At 38.2% G+C, this 21195-nt stretch overlaps 4 protein-coding genes, 1 long non-coding RNA gene and 1 pseudogene across 8 annotated transcripts in view; 3 read left to right on the top strand and 3 right to left on the bottom strand.

The window, feature by feature from the left end:
- The window catches only part of LOC121745088, a 5040-nt gene extending 4878 nt beyond the window's left edge, over positions 1-162 (top strand). The window contains exon 2 of the long non-coding RNA XR_006038765.1: positions 1-162. This exon is cut by the window's left edge and continues 337 nt beyond it. This is a non-coding gene — a long non-coding RNA (uncharacterized LOC121745088).
- Positions 163-435: 273 nt separating this feature from the next.
- LOC121743553 (LIM domain-containing protein WLIM1-like) lies at positions 436-1680 on the top strand. Its single transcript, XM_042136879.1, has 3 exons — positions 436-894; positions 1019-1134; positions 1233-1680. Exons 1-3 carry the CDS (start codon positions 654-656, stop codon positions 1476-1478), a joined length of 603 nt encoding a protein of 200 aa, XP_041992813.1. The 5' UTR covers positions 436-653; the 3' UTR covers positions 1479-1680.
- Positions 1681-2768: 1088 nt separating this feature from the next.
- LOC121744088 (LIM domain-containing protein WLIM1-like) lies at positions 2769-4058 on the top strand. Its single transcript, XM_042137533.1, has 3 exons — positions 2769-3093; positions 3474-3514; positions 3587-4058. Exons 1-3 carry the CDS (start codon positions 2853-2855, stop codon positions 3851-3853), a joined length of 549 nt encoding a protein of 182 aa, XP_041993467.1. The 5' UTR covers positions 2769-2852; the 3' UTR covers positions 3854-4058.
- Positions 4059-9376: 5318 nt separating this feature from the next.
- Positions 9377-12493, bottom strand: LOC121744087 (nudix hydrolase 19, chloroplastic). 4 transcript variants are annotated; one of them, XM_042137531.1, is made up of 7 exons: positions 11877-12491; positions 11353-11493; positions 11160-11264; positions 10952-11051; positions 10302-10394; positions 9810-10076; positions 9377-9721 (listed from the first exon to the last, which is right to left on the bottom strand). In XM_042137531.1, the coding sequence occupies exons 1-7, from the start codon at positions 12447-12449 to the stop codon at positions 9714-9716; spliced, it is 1287 nt and encodes a 428-aa protein (XP_041993465.1). In that variant the 5' UTR covers positions 12450-12491; the 3' UTR covers positions 9377-9713. The 4 variants fall into 4 exon arrangements, with proteins under 4 accessions (XP_041993465.1, XP_041993464.1, XP_041993463.1 ...); XM_042137530.1 differs by having other exon boundaries at positions 9377-9713; XM_042137529.1 differs by having other exon boundaries at positions 9377-10076.
- Positions 12494-15351: 2858 nt separating this feature from the next.
- LOC121744661 lies at positions 15352-17160 on the bottom strand (annotated as a pseudogene).
- A 1504-nt stretch (positions 17161-18664) lies between these two features.
- LOC121744089 (cysteine-rich and transmembrane domain-containing protein WIH2-like) lies at positions 18665-19773 on the bottom strand. Its single transcript, XM_042137534.1, has 3 exons — positions 19503-19773; positions 19233-19410; positions 18665-18904 (listed from the first exon to the last, which is right to left on the bottom strand). The coding sequence occupies exons 1-3, from the start codon at positions 19552-19554 to the stop codon at positions 18859-18861; spliced, it is 276 nt and encodes a 91-aa protein (XP_041993468.1). The 5' UTR covers positions 19555-19773; the 3' UTR covers positions 18665-18858.
- Between the last annotated feature and the right edge of the window lie 1422 nt (positions 19774-21195).

The following is a 21195-nucleotide window of genomic DNA, read 5'->3' as shown; positions in this document are numbered from 1 at the left end:
TGCAACCAAGAACCATTAGTTCAGATGCCTAATTTTGTTATGTTGTGACTTCCTCAACAGATTGGGTCTCAGTTGTATTGTCACCTCGACGATTTTTATTTCAGCATGTCTTTGTAATTATGTACTAATATATGCTAAAGAGGAAAATTATCATATTATACATCCATGGTTTGTTCTCTCTCTTTCATATCTACTTTTGTACCTTTACCAAACCAATTTTCCGTCAAATCAAACAATAAATATGTGCATATATTATCACCATAAGACTGATTAAAATAAGACATTTCATCAAATATATATTAACCTCTGATAGAAAACGAATACAGCTTCAATATCGGAATGAAAGGACGTCACATTTCACCCGAATTTCACTGCAACCCACACAAATATTAGTGTTTCAATCTTCACCTCCATCACTATATAAACCAGCCTTGATAAAAATGAATTTTCATCAATAAAGCAAGCGATCTCACACCCACAGAGAGCAAGGAAAGAAAAAAAAGGGCACCGGAAGCAAGAAGGGAGAGGTAGAGAGAAATAAAGAAGAAAGAGAACAGCAACAAGTTGTTCAGACAGCCACCTCGTTCTTGTTCGAACGAAGTGCGTTGTTTCCTTTCTTCCAAATTTCTCAAACAAAACTACCTTAAACGAAAATGGTCTCCTTTCAGTTCGCCGGCACCACCCAGAAATGCACAGCATGCGAGAAAACTGTGTATCTGGTTGATCGGCTGACTGCTGACAGCCGCATGTTCCACAAGGCTTGCTTCCGCTGCCACCACTGCAAAGGCACCCTCAAGCTCGGAAACTACAACTCCTTTGATGGGGTGCTCTACTGCAGGCACCACTACGATCAGCTCTTCAAGAGGACTGGTAGCCTCGATAAGAGCTTCGAAGGTATGATATTGTCCACTTTGGACTTAAGCCCAAAAGGCCTAATATACTAATACTAATAAAATTCGGGTAACATTTATATATTGATTGCAACTTTACTTATTAATTCCCGGTTCAATTCTTGCAGGAGTGTCAAAGGTCGTTAAGACAGAAAAGACTATAGAAAGCAGGGTCTCAAGCTTGTTCGGAGGAACCAGGGAGAGATGCACATGTTGTGCTAAGACAGTTTATCCCATTGAAAAGGTACAAATTAATGAAGCGTTCTTCATTTTTTGATACAATCTTAAACAATATTAGTAACAATAATATGTTTATCTATGAAAAAATAAAAACGGAAATAGATAACTGTGAATCAAGCAGCATACCACAAGAGCTGCTTCAAGTGCAGCTACGGAGGGTGCACGATAAGCCTGTCGAACTACATTGCGCATGAGGGTGTGCTGTTCTGCAAACACCACCACATGCAGCTCATCAAGACTAAGGGAAACCTCAGCCAGCTCGAGAGCGAAGCCATCAAGGTATCCGCTGGGGTGGCTCCAACTTTTGTTGCTGAAATCCTTCACTTTGATGTCGAAGCCAAATGCTGAGAATTTGTTTGAACCTCATAGTGCCTCTACATATCCATCTCTCTGTGCTCCCAAAATTTTTCCTGTTTTTTTCTTAATTTTTTTAGTTTTTTTTTCTTTTCCGGGTGTGAATTTTGATGTTATTGCTAGATCATATAAGCAGGTTTTTTTTTATGTAAATTGTATTTTCATCAATATAATTGGACAGAACTTCGATCTTTAATATCCTTTGTCTAGTATATCTATATCTATTGTGACATTGTATCTTATCGGGGGATGTCTAAAATCCCCTAAGTAACTGTGCGACAAAGATACATATATCTGTCATCAATAAATGACTCAAAACAAACCCATACCTTATATATTTTTTATTTCGAGTTTGAAATTTTGAGACAACAATTTTTCACATGTTTTTTTATAATGGTATATAAGCTTTTACACAATGATTAAAATATAAAATATCGAAAATTCGACGATATTATTACTAAAGTTTTTTAGCTGAATCATGTGTGTCACCAATGCTCATACTTTCTAAATGCTATAGAGACAAAACAGAGCTTGAAAAGGCGATACACAATATTATTGTATATGGAGAGACAAGAATGTCGCTTTTTACCTATAGTAATGTGATGCACTGTAAATGTCAAATGTGACACAGTCACACAAAGACATTGTTCCAGTCTGTATATAGTAACTGAAAATTTATGACACTTCATGAGTGCTTTATCAAAAGTCTCTATAGTGACACAATCAAATGTTTTAGTGGAAGAAGGTAAGTTATCCATCAATTTAATTTCCAAACTTGATTTAGTTTCAGAAGGTTTTGAATCTAAAAAGACATCCACCATTGTCCTATTCTAACAGAACACTCGTATGTCCCATTAGGATAACACATATACATGGGAGTGGATGGTAAAATCTCCATAATTACGAGTTTTGACCAAAGATATCTTTTGATTTTCACCAGTCCACATGATAATACATGGTTTATAATGGGAGGTTTATAGCCTTTACACACTTGGATGTTTTTCTTATGACCTCAAATTAATTTTCTTTTTTATTACGAGTATCAATTGTGAATTTGAAAACCCCAACAATAATACAAATCATGTAATACAACGTCAATTTAAATGTAAAGGGCCAAATTCGTATACATACGACAAATACGGTAAAACATCAAACAAACCATCTAATTTTCATGCATCACATAACACCCTAATTTCACTGTAACCCACACAAATTCTTCCCATTTCATCATCTATGTAAAGAAAGCGATCTCGCACAAAAAAAAAAGGTGAGAAGAGATTAAAGAGGTGGGAAGGCAAGGAAAGAGAACAAACTCCGGAAAAGCAAGCTTAGCGTGGTTGTTCTCTTTCCTCGCCAAAACAAACAAAAATGGCCACCACCACCGCCAACGTCGGACCTCAGAAATGCACTGCTTGCGAGAAGACGGTCTACCTCGTCGACCGCCTAGCCGCTAACAACCGCGTTTATCACAAGGCCTGCTTCCGCTGCCATCACTGCAAAGGCACTCTCAAGCTCGGAAACTTCAACTCTTTTGAGGGTGTGCTCTATTGCATGCCACATTTCGACCAGCTCTTCAAGAGGACTGGTAGCCTCAACAAGAGCTTCCAAGGTATATTTATTGCTCCCTCTGTTCCAACACCGACACCAACACCAACACGAAGACGAGATATATCTAAAAAGGGTAAATTATCAAAAAAACGCAAAGTTTGATCGATTTCCAATCATTCCTCAACTTCTACAAATAGTCAATTATATCACAACTTTGACATTTTTCTCAACTATTCATTGATTTGCTTTGGAAGTTGAGGAATTGACCCAAAATTGACAAAACTTCATGATTGTTCTGATAAATTGACATTCTAAAAACGGAAATACTAGTACTATTTATATCATAAAGCTAAAATTTCTTGCCGTCCAAAGAAAGGGGTCATCTTCGTGTTGAGAATTTTATTGACCATTTCTCAACAATAATTGGTTTATGGCATGCAGGAATTCCAAAGGTTGCCAAGCCAGAAAAGGCTGAAAATGAGGTAAAAATCCATTACTAAACTCTATATTTCTCACACAGTAGCTGATTAAGTTGTTTACATAAACTAAAACAGAACGCAGCCAAGGTTTCCGGCCACTTCGCCGGAACCAGAGACAAGTGCGTGGGCTGTGAAAAGACAGTTTACCCCATTGAGAAGGTTTCTGTGAATGGAGCAGCATACCACAAGAGCTGCTTCAAATGCAGCTATGGAGGGTGCACGATTAGCCCGTCGAACTACATTGCGCATGAGGGTGTGCTGTTCTGCAAGCACCACCACATGCAGCTCATCAAGACTAAGGGAAACCTCAGCCAGCTCGAGGTCGAGGTTGCAGCTCAGTGAGCTCTTCAGTCGTTTCCACCTCATCATAGTCTCTCTCGACATCTGCATGTTTTTGTCCTATTTTTTTCATCTTTTTTGTGTTCAGATTATTTTTTTTGGGTGTGAATTTTGAGGTGATTGCTAGACGCCTTAAGGAAGGATTTGATGTTCCTTCTGGTATATTACTTTGAAATTGTTCATCAATATAATTTTTCCTTATTCTGATCGAATCTAGCACAATATAATAATCATAAGATGGAAACTGCAATCAATCAGAAAGAAGGTGCCGAAGTTTTATTTTCGAAATGTAGTTTCAGAAATAATGGTACAAACAAAAAAGCACTAAACACACAGTTTTACTGCTCTGTTTATATTTGAGTCCAAGGCACACACACCTTCACTTCTCAGACCTAAACCGGTGTAGGAGCGCTCTTGCTTCAATCAAACGTCTTCTGTGTATAAACATCAACGAGTCAATACAGCAGGAAAATACAAGCAAAAACTGTAATTATCTGTTCCTAGAATGAACGAGAACATACTCCATCGAACATGAGAATCATTTCCCGATTTAGCAATTTTCTAGCAACAGATCTAGTTGTTAGAAGTGCTAATGGGAGATGACTCCAAAGTAAGGCTCCGTAGCTAAAATATTCGGATTTGGAATTGAATTACAATTCCAATTCCAATTTTACAATTTGAAATCCATATTTAAGTAGATTGGGCACCTTCACATATTACACACAAATACTCAAACACACACACACACTGAAAGCGCACGCGCACGCACACGCACACGCACACACATGCACATACATACACACGTTGTGCACACACATGCACTACACACATGCTTTGAATTATAATTCAATTCCTTTCTTTACCGAACAAAAGTATTCTAATTCCAATTCAATTCCTATTCCGTATACCGAACGGACACTAAGTGGAAATGTTATTGGCATTTGTAAGCATTACGCATCAAAATTGAGTTTCATTAATAGCAAGCGAAATTGAGTTTTAAATGGCAATAGGCATCTAACCTTCCTACTACGCTTTCTAGCCTCAGCCTTCATTTTCTCGAATGCTTCTGTGGCTGCCTGAGCTTCAGCTGCGGCAGCCTCAGCCTCCCGCATAGCTTCTTCAGCTGCAAGCATTGCTACTTCCGCTTCTGCAACTGCTTGAGCTGAATAGGATACAGCTTCTTCTCGAGTCATATTCCTCATAGTCTCTAACACACACTCAGTCTCCAAATTGAAGGCATCGACACTGGGAGAGTCATGGTTAACTCTTGGATAAACCCTATTTCTCCGTCCCAGTACGCGGACAACACATCTCCTCTTTGTAATGGGTATACTAAACCTGCGATTCATCTGCAGGACAGAAATGACATCCAAATATAAGTCATGTAACTGGCATTCTCAGTTTCAAGCAAATGCACTACATTGCACGAGGAAGAATAGCACTATTTAAGATCAAACAGCTAAGCTACCCTGATAAGTTCACAAATTACAGCCAAATTTCAATTTTGTAATGATGACACCAAGTTAGACACAAGGAATTCAATCGGTGCCTCTCGGATATCTATAATCCACAGGTTTTCTAAGAATAGCCAAACCAATTCAAAGTTTAAACCTTTCTTTTAACCCGACAAACATACACCATCACAAGCAAGAACAAACACTTCCCAAAATGGACTAGATATGCGATTTATTCCATCACTGAACTCCTAATCACCAACAGCTACTTTTTTTGCATATGAACTTCCATATCAAGATTTCCATTATACACTTGGCAAAAGCAACTTCTCAAAATCTAATAAACGTATTCTATGCCAAGAGCTAATTAGGGTAAGAGTTTATTATAGGAGTACCATTTAGTGGATAATGTTATAACCAACAATTACTTGTGAAACCACCCAAAACATAGTAATGCCTGCCACATCAATACCCTTACCATGGGTCCATCTATCTACATATCTATCTACCTTGATGAGGCAACTGTATTATTTCTCAAATCAGTAAAAACTAGCACAGTATGCACATTGACAGTCACTTGTATCAGAGTAGTGGCATGCATGACAGTGTCCATAAACATACATAAAGAAATAATAGTAAACCAATCATCTTAAAAAAGAAGTTATTAATGATCAATATAAATCCCCCTCCCCATAGAAAAATGATCTTATAGAATTCCTTCCATTAGATGGAAGTTAGAATTGGATCAAATGTAACATCCCACATCACAACATGTGAACGTGTCTGTCCGTTTATGCGCGCAAAAGAGTTCCAAGAAATAAGTAATCCACAGATGGCGACCAATGCTAGAGTCGTGTTTGGGAAATCTCAGACTAGAATTAAAACCTAAGCCATTTCAAGATATCTTAAACCTAGCCCCTTGAATCTGTAATTAAGCTGTTGAAAGCCCTAATATTAAGAATCACACAGCGCAAGGCAGATATGGTACACATATGTTGCAGAAATGGTTATAGTTAAGCACAATTAAATTAGACAACAAGGAAGAAGAAGGAAACAAAATTGAAACGGCTGCTATCAAAGAACGATTACCTGACCTTGAGACGGCAGCGGACAGTGAGAAACTGAGAACTCGAAACAAGGGTTCTGGCTTCATGAATTCCTATTTATGTTATAGGATGTGGATGCTAATGGGCTTGATTCCCGGGTCATTCTCATCAGACTCAGATGGCCCAATTGATTATGAAGTATTTGTTCCTTGGACTACTTTCAGCTTCTTAAAGAGTAAAAAAAAATGGGCCAGCTAAATCTTAAAGTTGTCCCAATGTAGGTTGAATAAATAAATGAATAATTAAAGATATGCATCTATTTTTTAAACTATCATTTTAGAGATACTAAAGTTCACAGAAAGATTACATTTTTTCTTTTCCCAACAGCTTGCGCATCTATATGATACTCAATCCAGTACAACCAGATTCTAACACCATGATCTTCATGGAGATTAAAATTATCTAAGGGGAGGGGACACAAAAGGAAGATTAAGTAAGATACTCAATATATTTCCATAACCTAGAAAAAGAATGTGCAAGGTAAGTTAACAAGTGAGAAACTCGTTGATTATTAAAAGTTTTGTTCACATGCCAGTTAATGTTAATTGGAAGACATAACTGCAATCAACTTTATATTTGGTAAACGATAACCAGCGTATTAAAATACTTCGACTGCCTGATTTCAGAAGAACTTAGTAGTAGTAGTCCTTTATGCTAACTTAAAATGTCAAGAAACTCATACCCTTTTACTTTAAAAAGAATGGGAAGTAAGAGACACTCCCTCAGCGAGAGAACTCGAGGTCCAATTCAGTGAGCTTGTTCATCACTGTAACCTTGAGAAACACAAGTTAAACACTGTGATGCTCAGGAAAGGAGGTGTTCAGTAGCAGCCAGCAGAACAAGACAGGCATACTGGCACCTTCAAGAAAATTTTCAATATAATTGGAAGACAGCAGTTTTTACTAGTTTCTGATTATTTTCTAAATTGAGGTCCTGCAATTAAAGTAAAAAAATCAATGATTTCCTAGGAGACTCAGAAAAGGACATAATACACAGAATCTGCATAGTTGTCTAAGATCATCTCATCCAAGAGCTTAGTTTGGCAAAGAGGAGTATCATTTAATATATGATTACTTCAACACGTCCCTCACAAGCTGGCACAATCACATCTTAGAACCTCAAACATGCAAGATTTGATAAATAAGGTGAAGTGCGAACATGAGACTCTGAGACATATCATTTAGCACGCGTAATCGAGTATCCATGTCAAATTAACAGTGCATCTCAAACTTAAGTCATAATGTCTTACCAAGTTGGGAGTGAAGAGAGGTGTGTTTGTATAACACACTAATAACAAGTACAAGCAATGAGCAACCAATAAACCAGAACTGGTGTTCTCGAGGCATCCTTGTCTAGATGTTAAAGATGAAGCATACACCTAAAGCAACGAAACAAAAGTATGTTGGCTGATAGAAATCACAGTTGCAGGTTTAGCACTGATTAGTATTGGCAGATATCCTAAGCAGACATTAGAGATAAGGAGGCATAAACTTATAAGAGGGCTGGATATGGCAGCAACATAATTGAAGCACGTGTAACATAGCTGAGCTGCGAGCTTGTTTCCCCAATGGTTCAATAAACGTTATAGAATAAAACAAAAATCCAAAGAGATGATTATTCCCAAGCAGAAAACAGTGTGCACTCTCACCTTGAGATAGATATCATTGTGCCATAATTGGGTGAAGGAACCATAGGCCTCACATCTGAAATCGACTATTTCCTCGTCCCTCACAGCCCCGTCCATTTTTTCACGAAACTCGCACTCACATATCTTCCCTGAACAGTTAGGAAAGAGGATTAAACAGGTAGAAACCGCAATTTGAGTGATATGGTATTATACGTTGAGATGAATCAATAAAATATAAAGGGGAGGGAGGATCGGAGCGCCGCCGTCACTGTGCACGCCATAAAATATTCCCCTGCTATGGCTGGCAGAAAACAACGGTTAAGTAAGACAACAGAAGAAGACCGAATACTGAATTACAGAGTAGTTTGATCAATAAAGCATTCAATACATACACGATTTGTTTGCCGAGTGGAGTACAAAAACGCAGGCTTTGTTGGAACTTGGAAGGAAGCATACGTGTTCTACCATATCAGACTTCAGAGCTGTACAACATTGAATCTAAGACAGCTCATTATTATATTAGTAATATATTATCTTGTGAGTGGTGGATATTAGGGTTTCAAATTGGAGTACATGTTTAAAGGTTTGGGGAAACAGTTGAGTACTACACCCTCTCTCCACCATTCAAATAATCTTTTTAATTTGGTACCCATTTTAACAACTTATTTGATGAAAGTGAATGGAATGAGAGACTCGTTATATTAAAAGTGGAATAAATTAAATATTAAATAATTTTATAAATGGTGGACAAATCAAAGGGCAAATAGCTCTTATATGGTAGGCAGAGGGAGTATGAGATAGCAAAAAAAAATTAAAGTTTTAAAAAAAATAATAATTCACCTACTTAGAACAGCTTCAAAAATACAACACAACTATCTTACCTTGGGTAGGAGGGATTGAATAATTTGTTTACGTATATAAAGAAAGGTTATTTGTGTATGATGTTGCGTGCAACCATAATGGTGCATGTCCAATGATAAACTGATTATTGATAATGTCCCAACTGAGCTTAGTAAATAGTAGGGCTGTGTATAAGTCACCAAATTTGCTCATACTGGAAATTTTGGTAAAAACCATCCACAAACAGACCGAAGAGAAGAACAACAGAACACCTCTGACAGCCAATTCCCCATAAGCACGAGAGGCCGACCTTGTTCAAAGCAACAATGCAGCTGGTATGAAGTCGAGTAGAAGTTGCTCGGTTACGATATAGACAAAAGGCGGATAAGAAAAACCGAAAAAAGAAAAAAAAAACATTTGAAGGAATTTGCATTACAAAGCCTAATGCAACGACACAATCTCTCACGAGGAAATACATCTGACTTTAGCAGAGTCTCTATGAGAAAAGAACACGAAGGCTCATTGAATTGCTACATAGTTTAAATACAAAACAAACAATTTTACATACCATCAGCTATGTTCACTGTACTTGCATCTGTCATCTAATTTCCATTGAAAACAAAAGCAACTGGTGTAAGTGTAGTGTAACTATGAATGAACCAAGTTACAAAATTCAATAACAACAATGAGGATGCTTGATTCTGGCTCTTTACCGTATAATAGACTTTCGAGACACAGTTCATGAAGCCGGAACCTCAGTGGAAGTTGATGTGCGAACCATTCTTGTTGATTGTCCCGACAGAGCTGATTGCCCAACGTATTTCATAGCCTTAGATCTAAGAAACTAGGAATGAGGAAATAACCATATAAGGGAGCATCAATCTCCTTTATACCTAATTTAAATTCCAGACTTTATAGATTCGATAGTGAACCTGAAGCTTGTTTATGTGCCTCGATGCCATTAACCGGAACTCGATTTACCCAAGACGAGATGAGATGATGAGCAATCGCAAAGGGCCCAGGTATGAACATGGTAGCTAGTTCCCCACTTTCGACATTGAAATCTCCAGATAAGTTCTGCCCCTTTTCCACCCCTTTGCACATTTGCTCTACTTTAGCTGCTGCTGTCATCTGTGCCTTCTTGTATTCAGCAAATGTGAGAGCTTTTGTCACATCTTCTCGACTATGCCATTTAGCATCTATACAGCGAAAGCAACATTATTTCATTTAAGAAATTTTATGACAGTATAAAGCAAGATTATTAATCATTTCTTTGAATTGCTTAGTCCTTTAATTAATTTTAAAATGATATGGAGTGATGGTGGGACACCACAGCACTACATTCTCCTTTTCCCACTACACAAAACAAAACCAAAAATGCAACCAACTACCAGATGGAGAGGAGAGTAACTGTTTGAGAGTACCTTCTAACTCTTCCTTATCCACATTGATCTCAAATGTTTTAGCATACGCAAAGAAACCGACCATTAGTTGGCATGGCATGCTGCCAGGTCCAACTGAGGAAACATAACATATGAAATATGTTAGCCAAGGAGTAGAACAATTTTGAATATAGCAAACAGGTGCTGAAAAATATTATCATCGGTAGTTGAAGGGCTTCAGCCAAGAGAACACGATGTCCACCATCATAAGGAAACATTGTCTGTCGACCACTTCTTATTATTATATTGATATATTCTCATAAAAGGGTCAGCAATATGAGTCTCGTGGCCTATTCTCATAGTGTACAAGCACAAAATCTATGCATAGTAGCACTACAATGGTGGGAAGATATTATACAAACTGCAAACCTAAGCATCTTCATGTAGGGGGCATTAGCAACTAGCAAAAGCTAAGAGAACCTAGTAACAGACTACAGTTTCCTCCTCATACAATCTAGCAAGAAATAATCTGTTTCCAACTTAAATCATCACCAAACATTTTATGAGCTTATTGTCTTCACTGTTTCCTTTAACTAAAGATGGAAATTTCAGTTTTGAGCAGTCAAACAAGAGTTGTCTTTTTCCTTTTGAGGAAAACTAATGGGTCAGCGAATTGCGATAAGAGACTTTACCAGGCCATGGCTGAGAACTGTGATAGACAACTTCACCAACTTCAATGCCAGTCTCCTCCCATGTTTCTCTCTTTACCGCCTCTTCTAAGCTTTCTCCTGGCTGATAATGAAAAAGGTTAATAGGCACGAAAGAATTAAGCTTTTTCAACATGAGGGGGTAAACACAAGGAGAATCATGGAGGATGCTACAGGATATTGGAGGACATACCTCTATAAATCCAGCAAGGCAACTCCACATGCGAGGGACAAATCTCGATTGCCTACTTAACAAGACGCAATCATTGTCTTTATCGATCACTAACATTATAACCACCTGTTGGTATAATATAAGTGGAGATCAATAATTTGGCGCCAAAAGCATGCCAAGTTTCATCTAAGAAATAAAATATCAGATCACATACTGGATCGACACGAGGATAAATCCTCTTTTTGCATGATTCGTTTGAGCACTGTTTCCGTCTCCCAGCCTCAGCAGAAACTGTTTGACATCCACAATATCCACAAAAGCGCACTGTGTTGTGCCATTCAAGCAAAGCTCGGGCCTGAAGATCAAAATTTAAGCCAAATACCATACATCAGTACCGAGTAGACATGCTGCCACTACCTAATTGTTAATCAAACACCTTCAAGTGAAAAACATGCTAACTCAAGTGAGAATGAGATCACAACATATATACTGATAAAAAGATAAATTTTACAGGAGAAGTGTAAAATAAAAGCTCAAGTGAAAATGATACATTTCAGAAACAGCTCTAAACTAACTAACAATCTCATATTCTCATATCCTCGATTACAATCTTCCAACAATTCAACACACACGCACATACACAATACAACAGCAATGATAACTCCAATTTCCAAAGAGAACTAGCGTTATCAGCATATAATTAACAGATAACAGAAGGCAGGGGAAGAAAAAACTCACATGCCCTGCTATAGCAAGGTAACCCATGGCCGTGGAATCAGCCCAATCAGTGGCAACCATCAGAGTCCTCAGCTCCACAAAGCAAAAATGCCTCGCTCCCAGCTCATTAACCAGCTCACTCACCTCCGACACATCCACCGCCCAATACACCACATCATCATCATCCCCAATCTCATTCCTACACCCCAAGTAAACAAACGCGTCGTCTTCAAGCCGAGCCGCTTCCGAATTCTCCAAATACGCCTTGCACTCACCCAGGCTGAGCCAGCCGAGATGCCAATTCAGCCCCTCCGTCGTCCATCCGGCCAGCGGCCTGCCCTTCCTAAACGGCAGGATTCTGAAATCGGGCGAGGCCGGGCCGGTTTGACCCGAAATCAGGAGGGTTTTGAGGGTTTGGATCGCGGATTGGGGGGAAACGGGGTCCGACGGTTTGGGGGTTTTTGATCGTATGGGATTTCCGGCGAAGGCGTGAGGAGTGGAGGTCATTGTGCGGAGGAGCGTGCGGGAATTGAGATTGAGGAGCGTTTTGGAGAAGAGGGTTGTGACTGAGGATGGTGATGGAATTAAGAGCATAGTTTTGATTACTTTTTTATGTTTGTTTTGTTGCTGAAGTCGTAGCAGTTGGTTGGTGTTGAAAAGGAAGGCGGCGAAGCAGCACGTGCCGATTAAGCTTGTGACTTGCAGCGTTGACACGTGTGTCACTGTAAATACGCCACGTAATGTATAATAACTCAGGACTGCAGACTGATCAAATTCAGTTTCAATACCAATTAAAATAAAATAAAATAAAATAAAATAAATAAAATAAAATAAAATAAAATAAAATAAAATAAATGTGAATTTATAGACGACAAAATAAATTTAATAAAATACTGATTAGATTGAAAAAATTAAACTCAATTATAATCCTATGGGCTATGGCATCCTGTAACTGACCTATAAATAGCAGCGTCAAGCACTCTGCACATAAAATCAGTGTGATCATGCAATGTACTATGAGTAATGATGTACGTACTTTTTTTATCCACCAATACAAGACATCGGGTTTTGTGGACATGCTTTTCAAAAAGAGGGATTAGTTCGTAAACTTTCCAAGTGATTGTTTTTTTAGGTATTATTTTGCTAAAATGATAATAAATAGTTAAAATAAAGATAAAGTAAAGAGAATAATATATAAGAGAATCGTATTTACTTTATTCTCTAACTTACTTTACTTTCTCTTCACTTTAACTATTTATTATCATTTTTCCTAAACACGTGCCGAAAATCAGTCAATCACTTAAGATGAGACGGAGGGAGTACCATTTTTGGTTCGTAAACTTTAAAAATATCTTTTGAGGTCCATCAACTTCGATTTAATGCTACTTTTTTTTTACTTTTTTTGTCAGAAATACCCTTAATATCATAAAGGGTAATTTAGTTTATTTATTATATCTTCTTTCTTTTTTCCTATTTTTTTTTTTTTGAGTTTTTGATATGGGTCTCGGCTTCTTGATTGGGCGAAGGTTTGTAGCGGAGAGTGGGTTTTATATGCAAGTCAGGGGCAGTGGTGGGGGCGGTGGTGGTGTCGGCGTGGTTGAAAGAGGAATTGCTGAATCGATGGACGTATTTTGAGTCCAGAAAACCCAAGAAGTTATTGATCGAGATGTTCAAGATTCTCAGACTAACTAATGGCGGAACATCAGTTGAGAAATTACCGGTAACAAAATATCCAAGTAGTTCAAGGATTTAAGACCAGATATCGGCCTTAAACTCCCCGAAAATTTACAGCCGGATATGCCAAGAGTTTTGAGATTAGTTAGATCGATGAAAAGGTAAGAAGAAAGAGAAAAAAATTAAATATTTTAATGACGAATAGAGGGTAAAATAGACTAAATTGTCCTATATGGTCTTTCGGGCAAAAGTAGCTTAAATGACATTAAGTCGAAGTTGACGGACCTCAAGGAACAATTCTTTTTTGGGTAATGCATGTTAATGGAATTCCATTTTAATGAAGAAGTTTAGTTGTATTCCGACTCAGGGAGTGACGCACAACCCTTATGCGTCGTTATTAATGAACGACGCACAACCCTTATGCGTCTTTGGTTAATGACGCACAAGGGTTATGCGTCGTTTAAAGACGCATAAGAATTATGCGTCTTACCCTAATGACGCATAACCCTTATGCGTCACACTGGTAAGCATTCCCGCCTGTCACCCGGGTGACCCGGGTTCGATCCCCGGCAAAGGCGCATAATTTTTGGTAAGCATTGCCAAAAATAAATGTTTAGAATAACTCATTTTTATCAAATACTAATCACTTAAAAAATTGCGCCATTGCCGGGGATCGAACCCGGGTCACCCGGGTGACAGGCGGAAATGCTTACCAGTGTGACGCATAAGGGTTATGCATCACTAGGGTAAGACGCATAATTCTTATGCGTCTTTGAACGACGCATAACCCTTGTGCGTCATTAACCAAAGACGCATAAGGGTTGTGCGTCGTTCATTAATAACGACGCATAATTGTTGTGCGTCACTCCCTGAGTCGGAATACATCTAAACCTCTTCATTAAAATGGAATTCCATTACTAGACTAGAACAAAAGTAGAAAGAGCTCCGGACCTCAAATATATTTTCAAAGTTTACGGACCAAAAACGATAGTTAGGCAAAGTTTGCGAACCAAAAAAATGTGGAGTAATAAAAAGTGAATAGAAAATAGTGAAAAATGGATTCCAATTTTATCTCCGTCCCATAGAAATAGGTCATTTAGGGTTAACACGGTTTTAATGCATAATTAGTAAAGTAATAGAGGAATAGAAAAAGTAGTTGAATTATGTAGTGGATAGTGTGGCTCATAAATGATTAAGTAAAAGAAAATGAGAAAAGGTTGCATAAATTGATATAAACTATTTATACTGGATTGACGAAAAATGAAATATGACCTAATTCTAAGAGACAAAGGGAGTAATAAAATGTGAGTTAGAGTAGAATGTTAAGTTACATTATCAAAAGTAATACGGAGTAAAAAAACAATTGAAATATACTCCCTTCATCTCAAGGTAGTTAATTTGTATTCCTTTTAGAATTGTCCCAAGGTAGTTTAGTCTCTTTTTTTTTTGGCAAAATAATTTTCCTTTCATACTTTTCTCTCTTCATCTTTCTTAATTATACCTCCTCTTACTTTACTTTCTCCACTTTAACATTTTACACATCAATTTCTTAAATCTCGTGCTTAAAAGAAATGTTTATAATATCTTAAAACGAAGAGAGTAGTATTTAATAGTAGACGGACAAAAATGACAAAATGAGACTTATTATTAATGGATGGAGAGAGCACATGGTTCGAAAGCCAAATTTCATAAATGATGGTAAGAAACCTTTGTATTAAAAAAACAAAACCTGAGACAAAATTGTAGATCAATTAGTAACAGTTTTAGTGTATAGTAATGAACTTTGAATATCAAATGATACTCTAAATGCCAATATTTAATGTGTAGTTAATATTTATGGGCTTCCACTTTATTTAATAAGTCGGACACAAACTTGCTGAATACATTCGAGGTTCGCGTCACTCATTATTTACATTTAAAAGCCCCAAAACGTAATAATCAGAAGAAGCGCAAGAAATCAAAATCAAAGAAGCCCGCACATATAGACCCAAGAGAGCTCCTCCTCGCAAGATAATCCCAGCAACGATGATACGCACAGTCACGGCTAACTTGATCATGAAGAATAGTGTAGTTGGAGCTACTCACATTCCTAAAATAGCACCATTCATCACTCGTATACCTATACTCCCCAATCCCCTCACCACCAAGTTCCCTTTAACCAACATCGACCCCTCCGCCCCTTGCACGTTCCTCACCCTCCTCCAACCCCCGCTCCCATCCCCGTTGTCGGCATTGTCGGATGCGTACCAGATGCTGAACCTCCTCTCCACCTTCGTGGAAGGCGGAGGGGGGTCGCGGTGGTGATCAATGTCGACGCTGGTGTCAATATTGGTCACCTGGTCGAGCGTCTGCGCGTTACCATCGTTCGACATTGTCATCGAGTCAGTGTACCGGAGCTCTCGGCGGGAGGTTGTGGCGACGTCGCCGTGGGACGAGGTCACCACGCCTGTGGAGATGATAGTGCGGGTGGCGTTTGTGGCGAACGCGCCATCGAGGCCGGTGGAGTTGGAGAGTGTGGAGAGGGAGAGGAGGGAGTCGCTGTGGTACAGGAGCTTCCCGTGTGTTCTAGCGCTTTTCTTATCGATCCATAGAAAGGGGGTGATTTCGACGTCGTAGGTGGGGAGATCGAAGGAGCCGATTCCGGTGATCGGACGCCAGAGGAGAGGATTCACTCCGCCGGTGTAGATCACGGTGAACGGCCAGACCGCCCCGACGACCGCGCCGTCTAATTTCACGACGACCTCACGGAACGGTCCGTTGCCGGGGATGCCGGTGAGGTTATTGGCGGAGATGTACTCATTCGGGGGATTTCCATACCAGAATTCATCGTTTTCGTGGAAGGATACATAAATCTCCAACACAGCTCTGTATGTATTCAAAGGAATTTTGAATTTCTTCGATTCCACATGAGTCGAGTTCTCGATTTCAAACCACAATCCATCGTTGAGAGGCAAATTCCTCGAAATCGGCAGGGTCGTTAAATCCGCGATGAAGTCGGATCCGCGACCGGATCCGGTTGAATCGGCGGGGTAGAAATGGAGAGTGATGTTAACGTGGTAGATGCCGGTGTAGGTGGAATCGACGATGTTCCCCAAATAAACAGCTAGGGTTTGGTTGGTGGTGAGGAGAGAGTAATACCTTGTGTGTCCTTCTTCACTGTCCAGAAAATTCCGGTGGATTTTGGCTCGGCGGTGCAGCGGCGGAGGACTTCGGCGCCGCCGATCCAGACGCCGAAGATCCGGTCGAATTGCCTGCTCTTGCATGTGGCGGTCCACTCGAGGACGATTTTGGAGAAGTTTTGGGAGGAGCAGTGCGACGGTGGAGTGTGGTCGGCGAGGACCGGAGGGTGGCCGTAGGTGGCGGCGAAGTCGTGCTGGAGGAGGAGGGGGGAGCAGGGTGTGGAGGCGGGGAGGGGGATTGGTTTGGTGACTTCGAAATAGGTGGTGGGAGGGGCGGAGGCGGCGGAAGAGGTAAGCTCGAGTTCGGGCTGTGAGGTGAATAGAGTTGTTGTGCGGTGGAGGTTGGCGGCGGCGTAGAGTGGCGGTGGGTGAGTGCCAGGATGAGGAGGAGAGAAATAACTGTGGAAGCCATTGATGGAGGGAAAATGAAATTGTAAAAATTGAAGTGAGAATCAATGGATTTTTTGGGAGTTGAGTAATAACATCAGGATTATCGAACAATATTATGCCAGCGTTTGAAAAGATGTTTCAAATCGGAATCAATCGAAAGAAAACATTTTGTCATTGTTATGTAATGATGTATCAAATCCCAACTTAATGATCAATGGAAGAATGCGATACTAATGAAACTGCAATCCTTGTCAAGTCACCACCAACATCTATCTTCAACTTAGTAGGCATGAAATGAATTTTTCTTTTTTCTTTTGAGCGAATATAGAATTTAGGCTTTCAAAGTGTAAGTTTTAATTTCCGGATTGCTAAATCTGAAAACGGAACAGGCCGTATATTCGATTAAAAGAAGAAAAAATCCGACATAACAGTGAACATAAGTGTTGAAATGGAACAGGCCTACAACCACTGTTCGGCCTCTGGCTAAGCTGTTTTTAACATATTCCGCTTAGAAAACATTGGGCCTAAAGAGATAGAGAATCATGGACCACTCTTGCCAAGAAATGAGTTCAAAATTACCAACGTATCCAATCTTCATACTTTATACAATTTGAAGCTTCAACAAGATATCATGGTACATACCTTCTATACTTCTCTTTAATATCAGAAGCTGATATGGCTATTTCCAAGATAATGCTCGAACATCTGACTTAATGGTCGAAGAGACATAGGAGGAGAATGAATAGGACGAATTGGTGGTGTGGTTGGTCTTCAAATAAAATTGTTGACGGAACATCGTTAGAGTCCTTATTAACTCAACTTCGATGAATAATATTCCATATTTTAGCATTTGATTAAATAGAATGACCTACTCTCAAATGTGAGAGTTCAAAAAATATGTGGATATCCTGTTACGAAACTAGCACACTCCTAGGATCGAAACACAAAATCAAGAACGTGAAGAACAAAATTCAAGTTTACATTAATTGAACAATGCTTCATACAATTCAAAAATGTACACAAATGAGAATATAAAATCTAACTAGCCAACTGGTTGCACTCGACTCCTTCGAGTAAACGTTAACAGTTGGCCTCAACATTTCCATACTATAGTATGATAAAGAATATCATCCATTCAAAGTTGTAACTTTGCTTTTTTTGTAATACTCCACTAATCATATAGTTGCAATTACTACTATTTGTTTAAACCGAGAGAGAAATGCAACGATAGCGTGGCTGGAGCACATTCCAAGATTCCTATTGGGTAATTCCTCTTACATATGTTTTGTTTGTTGAAAGAAAAGGAAAAGATTTTAACAAAACCAATCAACGTCTTGCATTTTCACCAATAAAAAACAATTTAACATTTGAGATTTTCTCAATTTGCGAAAGAGAGATTTCTCAACGTCCAATAAAATAAAATAAATCGTCGAATACATAAAAAATAAATATTCAAAAGAACGAAAACACGAAAGACAACGATGAAAACGATATATTAGAACGACAACATATCAACGATAAACCATTTACGCCTAGAAGAAAACGACAATTCAACATGAATTGGAATTTACAACAGCATAAAAAAAGAATTCATTACTCAAAAATCGAAGTTAAGTCCAGCAATTATTTAAATGGAGCAAAAAACAAAAGATGCAGATAACGATGATGGTTTTGGTATAGAATCAGTAAGCCAATATCTCATATCTTTTCCCTTAATCAAGAAATCAAATCCCTTCTTCTCAGAGCTTCTTCATCCTTCATCAAAAGCAAGCATCAAGGAGACAACAGCAGCAGAGAGCAGCCAAACTGCAAAAGAAACAACCAATTTAAAGTACATTTAAAGTAATGTAAAAATTGCATTGGTAATTTATAAAAAGAAGAAGAGAAAAAACAATAGAGAACTCAATCTGAGCCAATTGAATTATCCTAAAATAAGAATAATTAAGATTTGCAGCAAATTATAACGGAAGGTGAGTTAGCGATGTCGGTTGCCGCGTTGACTCATCGGCAACTCACAAATTTTTACAAACAAAAATTCAGATCCGCGGATCTAGAAACGGAACGCAGAATCAGATCAATCAAATCAACAAAAAATCTCACAGATAATATTAGGAGATCGGAAGTATAAACTCACCATCCTTCCATGAATCCAGTACTGGATTGCTGCTGTTGCTGTTGAGGAGGCGGCTGGCCGTACTGCGGTGCATACTGCGGCGGATACCCCTGCGGTGGGTAGCCGCCCTGCGGGTAACCCTGCGGCGGGTATCCAGCCGGCGGATACGCATCCTTCGGGTAGCCCTCCGGCGGGTATCCTACACACCAGAATCCAATAAAATAAGGTGATTTGGTGAAGGATTTGGGGGAAAAAAGGGGAGAATATCTGAATTCGAAACCGCTACTTTACCTTGAGGCGGAGGCACACCGACTGGGGGCTGATTCTGATTGTAATAACTCATGATCTATAGAATTTCTCTCTTCACCGATAAAGTATGAAGTAATTGGCTTTCGAATTTGAAGAGCGCAGACACAGAATTTTCAGGAATACGATCGATATTGTGTTGATGGCGAGTTCTTCTTATAAAGGTGTAACCGAAAGGAGAAAATATTTGTTTTTTATTTGTATTTATCTCTAGGGTAAGATCATGGTTGTAGAATTTATTAAACATATAATCCCATTGAATGAATTTTTTCAACGCAATTAATACATTGTGATTTAATAACTCATTAAAAATAAACTTACTTAAAAAAACTCATTATTTGAGTAAATTTTTAGAGAGAGGAATCCGTGTGGAAAGCGCGTAGTGGATGAGGCTTCATCCCTAAGCAAAAAAATCCGTTTACAAATTAGCAACGGATGTTGGCATGTTGCATTCCATGTGATGCTACTTTTTTGTGTTTTTTATTTCTTTTTCCTTTACATACACATAAAATACTTAATTACATAATCGAACTTTAGTCACTACACTAGTTACTTCTAGAAAACATATCGAATCGAAAAAAAAATATTACGAGCACGCGTTGAATGTAATACAATCTACAAATGACAAATTTATTAGTCCAAATACTCCAAAGACTACTATTCTTACAAAATAAGATAGCAAACTATTTAGCCAATCTCCTATTGTTAATGTGTCGAACGTTGGGATGAGAAATTAGTTTTCTAGCGATTGGTAGTAAAGATACATTGAAAAACAAAAAAAAATGAGCTAAATACGTGGTTTGATAGAGTCCACATCCAAATCATAAGTTTAATGGGATTAGGGGTGAGAAAAAAACCGGAAATCGAATATCCGAATCGAATCAAAATTTTAAAATTCGGTTCGGTTTTGAAAATACAAAAAATTTGGTTTTTCGGTTCGGTTCGAACGAAAAAAAAAACCGAATAACCGAATTTATTTAATTATTTATATTATATATATATAATACTATTAATTAATTATTTTCAGTGGCCCAATTCAATTTTTAAAAGAGGGAATATCATTTTTTGTCCACGAACTTTGTCAAAGTATCATTTTAGGTCCGTGAACTTTGAAAATATCATTTTAGGTCCGTGAACTTTGAGTTAGTATCATTTGAGGTACTTTTTACTATTTTCAAGTTTTTTTGGACGAAAATACCCTCAATACCTCAAAGTGTATATATTTTTAATAAATTTATCATATACTCATAATTTTTTATAAATATCTTTACAATATATTTTTGACAAATTTTCTAAATATAATTTGACCTTAAATATTATCACTTAATTTTGTGACATGCAAGTAAAATTGTTTCTTCAATTTTTTATAATAATTTTTTTAAATTGAATAAAGAACTTTTCTTTAATAATAAAAAAGTGAATAAAGATCTTTTCTTGCATGTCACAAAATTAAATGATACTCCCTCGGTCCCGGATTAGGAGTCACTTATTGTTATGGCTCGGGTTTCAAGAAAGAGTTGAAGAGTGTAATAAATTAAGTGAGATGGTGGAGTGTGTAATATATGAAGTGAGATGGTAGAGTGTGTAATAAATGAAGTGAGTTGGTTGAAGGTGGGTCCCTTTTGACTTTTTGGAGTGTGTAATAAATGAAGTGAGATGGTAGAATGTGTAATTAAAT

Source organism: Salvia splendens, chromosome 8 (assembly GCF_004379255.2).
Source record: "Salvia splendens isolate huo1 chromosome 8, SspV2, whole genome shotgun sequence".
NCBI classification, from domain to species: domain Eukaryota; kingdom Viridiplantae; phylum Streptophyta; class Magnoliopsida; order Lamiales; family Lamiaceae; genus Salvia; species Salvia splendens.
The sequence above is the reverse complement of the archived record's forward strand: the minus strand, read 5'-3'. Positions and strand labels throughout refer to the sequence as shown.

Excerpts from the sequence above, each read along its gene's own strand:
- LOC121744087 (XM_042137529.1), bottom strand. The coding sequence starts at position 12,449 with ATGCTCTTAATTCCATCACCATCCTCAGTCACAACCCTCTTCTCCAAA. Across the intron at positions 11,494-11,876 it reads ACCTTGCTATAGCAGGGCAT|GCCCGAGCTTTGCTTGAATG; the intron begins GTGAGTTTTTTC and ends TTTGATCTTCAG. Across the intron at positions 10,395-10,951 it reads CAGTTCTCAGCCATGGCCTG|TTGGACCTGGCAGCATGCCA; the intron begins GTAAAGTCTCTT and ends ATGTTTCCTCAG.
- LOC121744088 (XM_042137533.1), top strand. The coding sequence starts at position 2,853 with ATGGCCACCACCACCGCCAACGTCGGACCTCAGAAATGCACTGCTTGC. Across the intron at positions 3,094-3,473 it reads CCTCAACAAGAGCTTCCAAG|GAATTCCAAAGGTTGCCAAG; the intron begins GTATATTTATTG and ends TATGGCATGCAG. Across the intron at positions 3,515-3,586 it reads CAGAAAAGGCTGAAAATGAG|AACGCAGCCAAGGTTTCCGG; the intron begins GTAAAAATCCAT and ends AAACTAAAACAG.
- LOC121743553 (XM_042136879.1), top strand. The coding sequence starts at position 654 with ATGGTCTCCTTTCAGTTCGCCGGCACCACCCAGAAATGCACAGCATGC. Across the intron at positions 895-1,018 it reads CCTCGATAAGAGCTTCGAAG|GAGTGTCAAAGGTCGTTAAG; the intron begins GTATGATATTGT and ends CAATTCTTGCAG. Across the intron at positions 1,135-1,232 it reads CAGTTTATCCCATTGAAAAG|ATAACTGTGAATCAAGCAGC; the intron begins GTACAAATTAAT and ends AAACGGAAATAG.
- LOC121744089 (XM_042137534.1), bottom strand. The coding sequence starts at position 19,554 with ATGAGTTATTACAATCAGAATCAGCCCCCAGTCGGTGTGCCTCCGCCT. Across the intron at positions 19,411-19,502 it reads CGGTGTGCCTCCGCCTCAAG|GATACCCGCCGGAGGGCTAC; the intron begins GTAAAGTAGCGG and ends TCTGGTGTGTAG. Across the intron at positions 18,905-19,232 it reads ACTGGATTCATGGAAGGATG|TTTGGCTGCTCTCTGCTGCT; the intron begins GTGAGTTTATAC and ends TTTCTTTTGCAG.